Genomic DNA, 13,847 nt, shown 5'->3' with positions numbered 1-13,847 from the left:
TTATATTCACCTAGTGGAGACCAGCGAGTCAGAATTCCATCCCCCTTACTTCCTGGTGCTCTCTGTGATTACAAAACATTTCAGAACTTTTGAAATTCATTGGACAGACAAACATGAATTGATTTTGCATAGCAATATTTACTGATATATTTATTGATATATTTATTGTATTTATTGCATGTATTGTATTGCACTTTTGCACTTTAACACATTCTAAATATATTAATTGAAGAGTTTTTGACTGCACTTTATATCCCTGTTGTTCTTTAGTCTACCTTGGTTAACAGGGATATCCCCTAGTGTTTTTCCTTTGGTACATACAATCAAAGCAATCCTAATGTAACTGACAGGGACGTCATCTCTCACAGGCGTCGACGGATAATTCCCGTCAGTGAGAAAAGAAGCAGGTCTTGTCATTGCCATGAGCTCTATCAGCTGCTATAGAGAGACGGAAGGCGCTTGCGTGGATAAAGATACACAAGCTTGTACCCTGGGGGCATTTAACTGAGAACAGATTGAAAAAGCACTGAACTGGGAGAAACACTGTGAGACAAACAACACCATCTGCTAATCCACCTGCAATATTTCAAGCAGGGAGAGGCTTCAGCTCTGTGGGAGAGCACTTGCTTTGCCTGTAGGAGGTCTTGGGTTCAAATCCTCCTGTCTCCGTGTGAAGTATCAGAGCTAGGAAAGACGTCTCCCTGACACCCATGCTAGGCAAGATAGATATTCGTGGCTGGCATGGACCAAGGACAGCACCCAGAGGGCAGCCCTTTACATCCACGGTGACCTCTGGCTTATAACAACTTTTCGCGCATTAGCACATTCCCTGGACTGGACCACTTCACCCAGCAGGTGGTGAATCCTATGATAGAACATTCTGCCATATGAAAAGTCCATGTAAGAATAAAGCTATCGGCCGGGAAGAAGGGAATTCTTTTCTTAGGGGGTTGTTCAAAAGTTAAACTCCCCTTCAGTTCCTGTGCCATACAGGAAAGGTTTTGGCACATGAAAAACTACTTGTTCAGACTATGTCTGAACTTCCTGGACAAGGTATCATGGAGACAAGTAAAATCCCTTAATTCTTAGGTCTGCCAGGTCCCTTTAGCCTCCCGGTCGGGGGGGGGGGGCAGCATTCAACTTTCTCCTCTACTCGCCCATACATGAAGTGCACACGCACTCCTGGTGTGGCTCGAGAAAGTCATTTTCAGGAGCGTTGTTGCCTTGCCTCCCCCCCTCCCGCTGTCCAGGTGAGTGGTGGAAGGGGGCAGAGGGCGGGAGAGAGGGATCCCCTGCCCTCATTGGAGGGCTGGCAACTCTATTCAAAGAATGAATTTCAAGCCATTTTTAGTATCACATCTTGTGAAAGAGAAGCTACACTTGCAAAGCTGCCATTTTCTCTGGGGGAACTGATCTCTGTCCTCTGGAGATCGGTTGTAATAGGTTTTCCAACTTCCAGGTGGGGACTGGAAATCCCCTGGAATTACAACTAATGCTGATTCTGTGAACCTGGGCAGATCATGAGAGGGAGGGCAGGAAGGGCTGCATCAGTGCTTCGTTCTCGTGGCCCTTCTTACATGCCCAGGGTAGTGCCAATCGCCATCTTGAGGTCAGGTAGTAATTTTCCCCAGGCCAGTTCGGGTATGGATCCTGGAGGTGTTTTTTATCACTTTCTGGGCATGGAGCAGGGGGTCACTGGCGTGTATGTGTGTGTGGCGGGGGAGGTAGTTGTGAATTCCTGCATTGTGCAGGCAGTTGGACTAGATGACTAGATGATTTTAAACTCCAGATGAAAGAGATTGGTTCCTCTGGAGAACCATCCCCAGTCTCCACCCCTAAATCTCCAGGAATTTCCCAACTCAGAGTTGGCAACCCAACAGCCAGCCCCTCCCTTTCCCAAGCCGTGTTCCTTTCCAATCGTCCTTCAACTCCTCCTCCAGAATCGTGTTCTAGCCACATTGTCTCTCTCCAGTCCGCCACCAAACCAGCTCCTAACATTTGTTCCTGTTTGTCAAATTAAGTGGTCCAGGAGAGGCTTTTGTTTGGAGTTGGCCTGGACGAGGATTGCGGACAGGCCACCCGAGTTTTATGGGTAAGTTGAGTCCCCCTGTGACATCACTCCCTGTATGGGTGGAGCCCGTCTAGTTTATGAGACCGTCGGTTGCCGCTCTGTCCCTTAATGAAGATGGAATTGATTCCATGTGGTTACTCCGCAGCAGCTTTGGTCTGCCACTTTCTTTTCTTTTCTTTTCTTTTCTTTTCTTTTCTTTTCTTTTCTTTTCTTTTCTTTTCTTTTCTTTTCTTTTCTTTTCTTTTCTTTCTAATTAGCTCTCAAGCTCCTCCACAAATTACTTTGCTGAACACTCTTCCCAGTCTTCACTCCAAACTGCAATTAAACTTTGTTCTAATCCCACAACATTCTTCTCTTCCATCCCCTCCATTCTGCCCCTACTGTTAATATTTATCCTGTAAGCTCCTTGGAACAGAGACCTATTTCACTTTACTTTTTTTTTTTTTGCTTATTGTACAAGTTGAGTTCAGTATTTCAAAATTTTGTATTTCTTCCCATTTCCCTCTCTGCCTTTTTCTGGTTAATAATAGTAGTAATAATAATAACATTTGATTTATATACCACCCTTCAGGACTACTTAATGCCCACTCAGAGCGGTTTACAAAGTATGTTATTATTATCCCCACAACAGCAAACACCCTGTGAGGTGGGTGGGGCTGAGAGAGCTCCGAGAGAGCTGTGACTGACCCAAGGTCACCCAGCTGGCTTCAAGTGGAGGAGTGGGGAATCAAACCCAGTTCAGTGCCCTGTCAACACTGTAGGCGCATGGTGTGTGGGGCGGCTTCCCAGCCCTCCCATGCCACCACCCACACTGCTGCCAAGGGCCAGGAGCACGCATTCCCGGCCAGCCACCGCTCGGTGCTCTCTTTTCGGCAGTGCCGGGGGCAGGCGACCCCCCTGCCCCCCCCCCGTAGATCCGGCCCTGACTCTTTGACCATATACCTTGTTGAGCTCCCTCTCATCCACAAACCCCGCCCTTCCTAGGCTCCACCCCCAAAGCGCCATGAAGTCCCCAGCTTGGAGTTGGCAAACCTGTTGGTCCCTGATGTATTCACTTTCTATATACAGGAGAATTTTTTTTTAAAACCAAGAAAATGTTAAACAGCCTGAGTCGACCAGCTGATCTTGTCAAAGCAGCAAAGCTAAGTGGGGTCGACCCTGGTTAGTACTTGGATGAGTGACCAACCAGGAGAACTATCCAAAGGAAGACAATGACAAAACCCCTGGAATGTCCTTTGTGTAGAGTTGCCATGAGTCAGTTGCGACTTGACAGTCCATTTTTCATTTTCAATATCAAATTGTTTGGACCTGCAGTCTAAAATGGTACAGTCCAAAAAGTTTTGTAGATCAGTTTTTTCCACTCATGAAAAGCCCGGAGTTGAGGCCGAAATGGTACCTTTTGCAATTGCTTCTGAGAGCCAAGCTACAAGTGACGCCTTACACAGGTTGGACACTTGTCAGCTTATCTCACGTTTTGATGGGAAATGTAGGCGTCTTGGTTTTACAGCTTGGCTCTCCATTACAGCTGCAAGACCAGGACGCCTACATTTCCCATCAAAACTTGAGGGAAGCTGACAAGTGTCCAACCTGTGTCAGGCGTCATTTGTAGCTTGGCTCTGAGCCACCTTGGCTGCATTAACAGGCCTGGAGTTCCATTAAATACAAAACAAACAAAAGTCCTGTGCGATGGAACACATGCTCTCGAGCCCCTTTTCACCACCCCTGTGAAACGTCTGCTCTATTCTTTTAATTAACAGAGGCTTCATCCTGGCCTCTCATTAATCAAAGCAGGCAGGATAGATTCCAGGCCGGGTAGCTCAGACAGCCAGCCACACAGTGGAAGTGCCGCTGGGGAGACAGCCGAGTTGACGGACAATCTGGATCGGAAAACGGCTCTCCTGTCTTTGCATCATGAACTTCCACCTTCCTTGTTGTCTTTAATGGGAACACTTCCCCAAGAACTGAACTGAGAGCCAAGCTACAAGTGACGCCTGACACAGGTTGGACACTTGTCAGCTTCCCTCAAGTTTTGATGGGAAATGTAGGCATCCTGGTCTTGCAGCTGTAATGGAGAGCCAAGCTGTAAAACCAGGACGCCTACATTTCCCATCAAAACTTGAGGGAAGCTGACAAGTGTCCAACCTGTGTCAGGTGTCACTTGTAGCTTGGCTCACAGTGTGCTCATCAATGTCTAGCTCTTGGCTTTTTATCCTGCCCTGTCCCATTTTATCATCTCAGCCCTCTGAAGTATGCGAGGCTGAAAGGAACTGGACTACGTTACCCAATGAGCTCTATGGCCGAGTTTGAACGTGGATCGCACGGGTTTTAGTCTGGCACTCTAACCACTACGAATGCTGGCTCTCATTGCTGGTGCCCTGCCCACTACTGGCTACTCCACCTCTGCTGACTTGCAGCTCAACTGCATGTTCATTGGAACAAGTCTGCTAATTCCAAGATGCTCGATAGCTCAGATTGAAGGTCTTGCAAGCAGAATTATACTTTGAGTAATAACTAGCTGCTCAGGAATTAGAAAAATTAGAAAAATCTGGACTTTTTTGGCATTCCAATGTTATGTTCTGTGCCGAATGTTGCAGGGCGTGGGGGACTCAGTCTCTCTTTAAAATAGATAGCAAGCTAATGGATATGACTAGGCTTGCCAATTTCCAGGTGGGGTCTTTAGATCTCCTGGAATTATTAACTAATCTCCAGGCTACAGAGATCAGTTCCCCTGGTGAACACAGCCATTTGGAGAGCGAGGTCCCTACACTCCCAAATCTCCAGAAATTTCCCAACCCGGAGTTGGCAACCGCAGATGTGACTTAAAAGAAGAGTTGTTGATGGAGCCTGGAAATGCCAAATGTGGCTGGCTGGCTGGCTGGCTGGCTTCCTTCCTCTCCCTCCGTCCCAGGATCTCTGATTGACGTATATGGTTCACCCTCATTTTAGCATCACAACAGCCCTGTGAGGTACGTTAGACGGAGATTGCCTTTCCCCTTCTTTTAGCTCAACTCCAAGGTCAGAAAGGAAAAAACTCCCCCACTGATGGGCCTCAATGAGGTGTTAATTGGGCCGTGGGTGGACCCAATATGCAGCCACTGAGGATGTGGTTTTGGTAGGTGGGCTTTTGCCAAAGAGGCCTGAAATTAGCAGAATTTTTAAAAATAGTTTTTACAAGGGATGTTTGCATAACTAGGAAATATAGGTTCCTACACGGCTAGCGCCACAGCTCCAGCTAGGAATAGCAGGGGGGGGGGATGTTAGTGGAGTGGCTGTGCCCCATCCAAGGTTTCAATGAAGAACAGCTGCAGAATCAACACGGGGCAGAGATTGGCCTCTTTCGCACACAAACACACACACCCCTCTGCAAAATTCACTCAAAGTGCATCTGGCGCCAATTAAAGGATGCTGGAAATAGAAAATGAGAGAGCAAACCAGCCCCTTCCCTGTGCGGGGAAGGGGCAGAGGCTTGGGGAGAGCTGTAGGGGGTGCCCACACGCAAGATCTTTCCCTCGATATATATTCATCGTTAATTAATAAGAAAAGATTATGTTGATTGTGGGGCTCCGTTCATGGGGTGGCCAACTGCTCGGGAACAAAAACAGTTCAGTTCTTGAGTCATTACGGATGTGTAAATCTGCAGACGAAGTCTTTGCACGGAGGGAAGAATTATCTTATCGGTATCATAGCCTGAAGACAAAAATCATCAAGCTGCTATTTGGCTCAGGTGTGCATGCCAGGGAAAAAAAGAGCCTTTGCCCTTAATCCCTCACCATCTCAAAGGAAAATCTCCATTCTGCACAAGCAAAATGCAAGCGTGCTTCCTTTTGCATAACCTAACGCAGGGTACACTGAGCAATAGATCCTCTTTCAAAGATGGAAGAGCTACAAATCAGAGTCTCGCTACATAAGTCATCTGACACATGAAGAACACACATCTGGAGATGCAGTGTTAGCCAGGAAGGGTAGTTTCAAAGGACAGAGCCAGGGCAGGGCAAAGGCTTTGCTATCCACTGGAGCTGTGTGAAGGGGCTGTGAAATGCCAGAAGGGAAACTTCAGCCTATTATAACCTCTCCAGGTCCAAGCCCAGCTCTGGAAGGCGGCTCCAGCTCATTTCCATTCCTCGCTGCCCTCTGGTTGCCATCCCACACAGTTTTAGGCTGCAGAGGTGGAACTGACAAAGCCTTCCGGGAGTCAAAGGTGAAATGAACAAACCCTCAGTTATCCCGTAACAGCAGCAGCTGCCACAGCAAGGCCCAGACCAGAGGAGGGGGCAGCTTGCCCCATCGAGGAAAGTCAAAGCCTCTTCCTGAAATTTTGGCTTTAATTTTTTAAAAAATTAAAATCTAGTCTCTTTTACAGCGGATATACAAAGCACGTGAAAAAGTATTTCAGCAAAAATATGATCCCGCCAGTCATAGGATTGCTAGTTGCTCAGGAAGGAAATAGTCTGACTTGCTCCTACTAAGGGCCAAGCTACACATGACGAATGACACTTAAACAGCAAGTGTATTTCTCCCTGTTCACTTGCCCTCCACTCAATCCACTTGCCGTTCAAGTGTCATTCGTCATGTGTAGCTTGGCCCTGAGTTAGCCCTCTAGGTTGGGAATGGGGTCGCCAGGTCCCCTCGCCCTCCCGATTTACCCTCTTGGGATGGTGAGTGTGTAGGGAGAGAAGAACCACAGCCAGATCAATAAATAGGCCTCAGTTCTTTGCTGTGACCCACATGGTTTGGTTCTGCTGCCATGCCCAGAGTTGGGGGTCAGCTTGGAGGTGGTGGTGGGGGCTCACTCACCATGCACTCGGGGTCCTTTGGCTTTCAAATGGCGCTCACACTTGGCCTTGGCTTTTCGCAGCAGGAAGATCTGTTCCTCCTTCGTCAAAACGTCATCGGGATCGTCCTGCAGAGAGAGGGAGTAAGTGAGATCAGAATTGCGCCCAAGAAGATTTGTGCCAATGCAGAATGAGGGGGAACAGCAAAGGGATTGGACTCAACACTACACAAGGTTTGTAATGACAGGGAGAGAGAGATCGGAGCTGCTGGCCAAAGTTGTTCCTGGAATGGCTGGGAACTCTAGAATGGCTTCTCTCCCTAGAGCAAAGACCTAGGGTTGCCAAATCGGGGTGGAGAAGTTCCTGGAGATTTGAGGATGGAGCTTGGGGAAGGTGGCATTTAGGGAGGGGAGGGAGTTCAGCTGTGTATAACGCCACAGAGTCCACCCTCCAAAATGGCCATTTTCTCCAAGGGATCAGATCTCTTGTAGTACGGAAATCGGTTGTCGTTCTGGGAGAACGCTTGGCCCCACCTGGTGGTTGGCAACCCAAGCAAGGCCAGCTCTGACACTAGGCAAACCAAGGTACTTCTCCCCTGAGGGCCTCCTTATAGGTCACATGTTCTCCACATTGGGACCGAGGGTTGCCAAGTGTCCGGTTTTGGCCCAGACAGTCCAGTATTTTGGGGGACTGCCTGGGAAAACAGTCCCCCAAATACCGGACACCTGACCTGTGCCTGCCTCTTCCTCCTCCCCATCATTTGCCTGGCCCGGCTGCCCAATCTCCTATAGTTGCGCAACATTGCTGCCAGGCTGAGAAATTGGCCTACCACTCTGGGCGCCTGGGCAGTCTCCTGTGTCAGTGCTGTGCTGCTCAAAAGTGGCCAGCTAGCCCACCTGGAAGGGGGGGCAGGATGATGTCAATTCCAACAGTGACATCATCACACCGCCTGGGAGTGTGCACATGTTGTGTGTGTGCAAAAGGTGAGCCCCGCCCGCTCTCTGGGGTCCAGTATTAGGCCAGACTCCATATGGTAACCTTATTTGCGACCATAGACCAGGCCTGGTAATTCCATGTTTTTCCAGGCATGCAGAAGCCTGATTTGAATCCGGGACCATAGCAAGCAGGGTGGTTACATATTCCCCCCTGCAGGGTTTTCCTGACCTGTAATGGACCCAGAGAGCCACTGTCTATACTTACTGGGGAAACCTCATGTGTTCTGACAGTCTACATGTTATGTTTTTCCAATGGATTGCGGCTCTATGTCCTTCTACACTTTTATGCTGGAATTAATTATTCTATTGACTGTTAAGGATGTGTTGCCATTGTAATGGTCTCTGACCGCAAATAAATTCATTAATTCATTTACTGTGGCTCCCTGGTACCATTTCAGGTCTGCCATGGCCCCAATCCTAACTGGGGCTGAGTGCACTGTTTGGGACTCACAGACCGTGTCTGTCAACCTGACCCAAAGATGAACCCAGGAAAAGCATCATCTGCAGTTAGGTACACAGATGGGCAGTTTCTTGGAGAGATATCAGCAATCAGCTTTCTGTTCCACTGGTCTTTGCTACCTCTGCTTCCACCCAGGAGTGGTAGCAGCTAGTGTTGTGCTTACAGTATGGTGTAGTGGTTAAGAGTGCGGGACCAGATTTGATTCCCCACTCCTCCACTTGGAAGCCAGCTGAGGGACCTTGGGCTAGTCACAGCTCTCTGGAGCTCTCCCAGCCCCACTCACCTCACTGGGTGTATTGTTGTGGGGATAATAGTAACATACTTTGTAAACCACTCTGAGTGGGCATTAAGTTGCCCTGAAGGGCGGCATATAAATCGAATGTTGTTGTTATTATTATTACATGACTGCTACCAGTGTTTTTATTATATGTATTTATATACTGTTAATCTGCTGTAAACCCGCTTGCGGGGACAACGGACAAGAAATCAAAATAAATAAATAAATAAATAAATAAATAAATAAATAAATAAATAAATAAATAAATAAATAAATAAATAGCCCTTCTTGCTTTCTCTGAAAATAGTACAGCTAGCCATGCATGCCCAACCGGCCTTCCAGAACACTCACTAGGTTCCTTCCTCTTGCAAGATTTCAACCACTATTTTTGGTACCTAAGCAAGCTTGGCGTGGTTGCCAGGGCAATCAAAATGATGCCCGAACTGTTGTGAGAAGAACAGTCGGAGGAGACCTGTATGGCACGCTTTGTTTGCTATACAATTTTTAAGGGCGGTGGGGGAGCATGCAGATGGCAAGAAGGGCTAACTAACCTGGTTCCTGGGCCGGGGTGGGGGGAGAGTATTCACTCGCTGAATGAGTGTTCAGCCCCGATGAAGGTGACTGTGATATTTTGTGCTCCACTTCAGGCAGCAAAACATCTTGAACCAGGGCCGTTTCCAGATGGCTTACCTGCCTCCGGAACGTTGCGCCATGTTGCGAAATATTGCGTTTTCTCGCGCGAGTTTTGCGCGATGTCATGTGACGTCACGCAAAACTCGCGCGAGAAAACGCGATATTTCGCGTTTTCCCCACAACATGGAGCGACATTCCGGAGGCAGGTAAGCCGTCTGGAAATGGCCCAGCACTGCATACAAGGATGCGTGGAACCCTTTCCAGCAGAGATGGAGGAATTTTAGAATGCCGTTATAAGCAAAGTCATACTCTTCTATTGAAGTCAATGACTCATGCAGCTAGGACGGCATCGTTAATCAATAGTGCTATTTCGGTTTGGCTGTGTTGCTCCCACCAGAGGAAGATTCCTTCGACTGGAGGAGATGCCAAACTTGGGGGAGCAGAGTGGGAGGATGCAGCCAATATAGCTATTCTCTCTCTCTCTTTCTATATATATTACATCTATGGGCCAAGGTAGAAGTGACAAATTACGTGATCGAGTGGAGCCCAACTGAACAGAACGTGAGTCTGTTCACTTACCATTCAAGTGATCGAGTGAAGCGCAAGTAGAGCGCAAGTGAACAGGGAGGAATACACGTGAGTCTGTTCACTTGCCACTCAAGTGTAATTCGTCACTTCTAGCTTGGCCCTATTACTATTGTCTATTGACATTTATAATATATTATGTGCACTAAACTGTATATGAACGTGTGTGCCATCAAGGACGTTTCCAGACGGCTTACCTGCCTCCGGAACGTCGCGCCATGTTGCAGGGAAAACGTGAAATATCGCGTTTTCTCACGTGCGTTTTGCGCGACGTCGTGCAAAACTCGCGCGAGAAAACGCGATATTTCGCATTTTCCCCGCAACATGGCGCGACGTTCCAGAGGCAGGTAAGCCATCTGGAAACGGCTCAACTCACAACAGATTTAGGGTGACCCTGGAAAGAGGCTTGCAAGGCAAGTGAGAAGCAGAGGAGGCTTGCTATTGCCTTCCTCTGCAGAGCAGTTTGCATCTTCCTTGGTGGCCTCCTGTCCAAGTACTGACCGGGTCCAATCCTGCTTCTGAGGAGATCTGGCGACACCATGCCACCTTTCCTTCATTAACTGTATGTGTGTGTGTGTGTTATGTGCCCTCAAGTCGCCTCCGACCTCTGGCGACCCTATGAAGGAAAGACCTCCAAAACGTCCTCTCCTTAACAGACTTGCTCAGATCCTGCAAACTGGAGGACGTGGCTTCCTTTATTGAGTCCGGCCATCTCGTTTTAGGGCTTCCTCTTTTCCTGCTGCCTTCCACTTTTCCTAGCATTATTGACTTTTCCAGAGAATCTTGTCTTCTCATGATGTGACCGAAGTCCGATAGCCTCAGTTTTATCATTTTAGCTTCTAGGGAGAATTCAAGCTTGATTTGATCTAGTACCCACTTATTTGTATCAAGTTTGCAAAACTCTCCTCCAGCACCACATTTCAAATGAATCAGATTTCTTCCTGTCAGCTTTCTTCACCGTCCAGCTTTCACATCCATCCCTAGTATATACAAGCTGTGTATCAAATGGTAAGTTTCCTTATGCCTCCTGCAACATCTCCAAGGGGCATCTGTATTGAGTTTTGGGTGATATGCAAATGCTTTGAAATGTAATTAACTTAACTGAGCAGTTAAAGGGCAGGTGAGAAATCATCCCAAATTATTTGACTGATTGACAGCCAGAGTGAATAATTATCATGATATTAAGCCAGGCCCCCTGTCCTTCTTTGCACCTGGTTTCCAGCCACCTCAAGACACTTTGCATGTCATAACATTCAGTAAGAAAAGATGTTACAGGGAATTGGGAAGTGATCGAGGGAGGGGGTGTTACGAAAGCTTTCAAACCCCCCCCCCCCACCATTTCAGCAGTCCTGAGCAGCCATGCAAGAAGAGGGGCACTAAACGGCCACCTTTAAAGTGGCCAGCCCAGAACAGCTGTACAAATGCACACACCCAGTAATAGAACTACTACTATTAGCCATTTAAACGATAACCTTTTTTTTTTGAAATTTTTTTTATTAGGTGAGAATATTAATACATACAACTTCCAAATAACATCTCAATATCATTTTCCCCCACCCTTTCCCTCCCCCCTTTTTCAGGACTTCCAACAGCTTTCCAACCCTATATCTTAATCTATTCCTAATCTATCCCCTTTTTCTATAACTCATTATATCGTGTTTACATTCTGCTTTGTTAAGCTAAGCTCTATCTGTTAGCTTCAGATCTATTATTATTAACTTAAAATCTGTTATCTATTACTATCTATTAACTTCAGATATATTTAAATTTAAGCTAACAATTAAATAAAATATCTACTTTATTAATTTTACCAATATCTATTAACTCCAAATCCACTTAAATTTAAGCTAACAATTAGCTAATACTTCACTCCATATGGTAAAGATTCCATCTCTTCCAATAAAAAGAAACCCATTCTAATAATTTTCGAATTGCCATAGTTCCCCTTTCACGTCCCACTTCTTTTCTAAATATGTTTTCAGTCTTCCCCAATCAGTAAAGAATTCTGCCAGATTCTGATCTCTCAGCTTTAAACGATAACCTTTTTAATTACCAGATTATTGAGAATGTATTAGGGTTGCTAGCTACAAACAGATGAAGCTTCAGGGGGAGACCCCTGGAAATCCCTGGAAAACAGCATTGCGGGCATCACAAAGGTCATTTCCACACACACCAGCATAGCACTAAACAAACACAATGAGGGCGTCTACCTGGTGCAATTTCTGACGTCATCGTGCCATGAAAACAGGATCGTGACGTCAGAAATCGCACCAGGAAGATTGTGTTTGTTTAGTGCTATGCTGGTGTGTGTGGAAATGACCAAAGATCCGGAGGTGACATCACAGCCACAATGCAATGCTCTAGGAATCCATCAAATCTCTGTAGTAAAAGCCTCCCCCTCCTTTTCCCTCCCGCTACCCTGTCATGGAGCTTGCTGGTGAAACTGGGTCAGCACTTTCTCCTAGCCTAACCTACCTCATAGGGCTGTTGTGAAGATAAAATAGGGAAGGAAGGGTCATTTACAATGTCCGAAATACTTGGAAGAATGGTGCTGTAAAAATGTATTTGAAGAACAGATTTCCCCTGTTCTCTTCCACTGTTTCTCCAGATATTCCCCTATTTCTTTCATCTTAATTCTGGTTGAAATAGGAGACTGTCTTAAATTAATTTCAGAATTGGGGTGTGTGCAATTCGCTGCAGTGTTCAATTCCTGAACATAATTCCTTAATTTCTGATGCACAAGTGCTTTGATTACACACTGCAAAAAAGCAATCTTGATGTTGTGGTATACATTAAGGAATTGGGGTGATCAATCTCGATGTGACGTCATTAGGGCATACAGGGAGCTGATTTTTCAATGATAGTTTTGACTCTTAAGCTACTCACGGAGGTTCAGCAGATTGCTCCACTATATTCCTTCCTAGCAATGCAGTACAGCCCGATTGGCTTGGCAAGGATATGTGGCCTCACATCACCCAATTTATTTCTACGATTGGGTTATACAATTGTATTACAACTCTTTTTAGGTAGTTTTCATGGGCTAAAACACCACACAGAAATAATTGCATGAACAAAGTCAGTCTCAAAGTAATCACACATTTAATTACATGACATAAGCCGCTTTGGGTTCCCATAAGGGAGAAAGGCAGGGTCTAAATGAAGTCAAATAAATACAATAAATAAAAAACTTTCAGGAGCAATGTTCAGGAGTAAATTTGTGCATTAGTAGAAAACCACACACAACTTTTGTTGATGCAGCAACGTCGACAACATTCCCTTCAAGAATTTCTTTTTTTTGCAATGTTTTATAAATGTGCATATGTTCATTGGTAATAGAGGGAAAGGGAAAGACATTATAGAGAAACTGTGCAAGGATGAAAATCTGTACAAATTTTGGAAATTAAAACTGAAACAATGGAGGATCCCTAACTTTTTAAAATTTGGTTTTATACCAAATCCCTTCACTACCCAAAGGAGTCTCAGAGCATCTTACAATCACCTTCCCTTCCTCTCCCCACAACAGGCACCCTATGAGTTAGGTGGGGCCGAGAGAGGTCACCCAGCTGGCTTCAAGTGGAGGAGTGGGGAATTAAACCTGGCTCTCCAGATTACAGCCCTGCTTCTCTTAACCACTACACTGAACTGGCACTAATGGACTGGTTCCACTTTGGAAATAACAGCGGGGGCTGGATCAAAGCAGCTTTTCTATCAGTGAAAAAGGGAAGTGGAATCCCCTAAGGCTATGCTGGGAGTTATGGAACCTGCATGGAAAAAAGCCATGTGGGAGAGGGGCTACGGTAAGGAGAACAATTAGGTCAGACTGATTGAAAAAGCTGGCTGGATCCAACTGCGGGTCATTGGGACCCCCAAAATCTGGGGGTGAATTGTGGAAACATTCCCACGTTGCAATAGAATGGGAGTAGATCCAGAGGAGTTAGCCATGTTAGTCTGTAGTAGCAAAATAGTAAAGAGTCCAGTAGCACCTTTAAGACTAACCAACTTTATTGTAGCATAAGCGTTTGAGAACCACAGCTCTCTTTGCCAGATGCAACTT

General features: G+C 46.2%; 1 protein-coding gene across 1 annotated transcript in view; it reads right to left on the bottom strand.

Annotated features, from left to right (window-relative positions):
• Positions 1 to 13,847, bottom strand: part of PTH1R (parathyroid hormone 1 receptor) — a 164,021-nt gene that overhangs the window by 57,399 nt on the left and 92,775 nt on the right. Inside the window, exon 2 of the mRNA XM_054991873.1 lies at positions 6,866 to 6,971. Within this exon, the coding sequence (XP_054847848.1) occupies positions 6,866 to 6,971 (106 nt within the window). The remainder of the gene's footprint in view (positions 1 to 6,865; positions 6,972 to 13,847) is intronic.

Source organism: Eublepharis macularius, chromosome 11 (assembly GCF_028583425.1).
Source record: "Eublepharis macularius isolate TG4126 chromosome 11, MPM_Emac_v1.0, whole genome shotgun sequence".
NCBI classification, from domain to species: domain Eukaryota; kingdom Metazoa; phylum Chordata; class Lepidosauria; order Squamata; family Eublepharidae; genus Eublepharis; species Eublepharis macularius.
The sequence above is the reverse complement of the archived record's forward strand: the minus strand, read 5'-3'. Positions and strand labels throughout refer to the sequence as shown.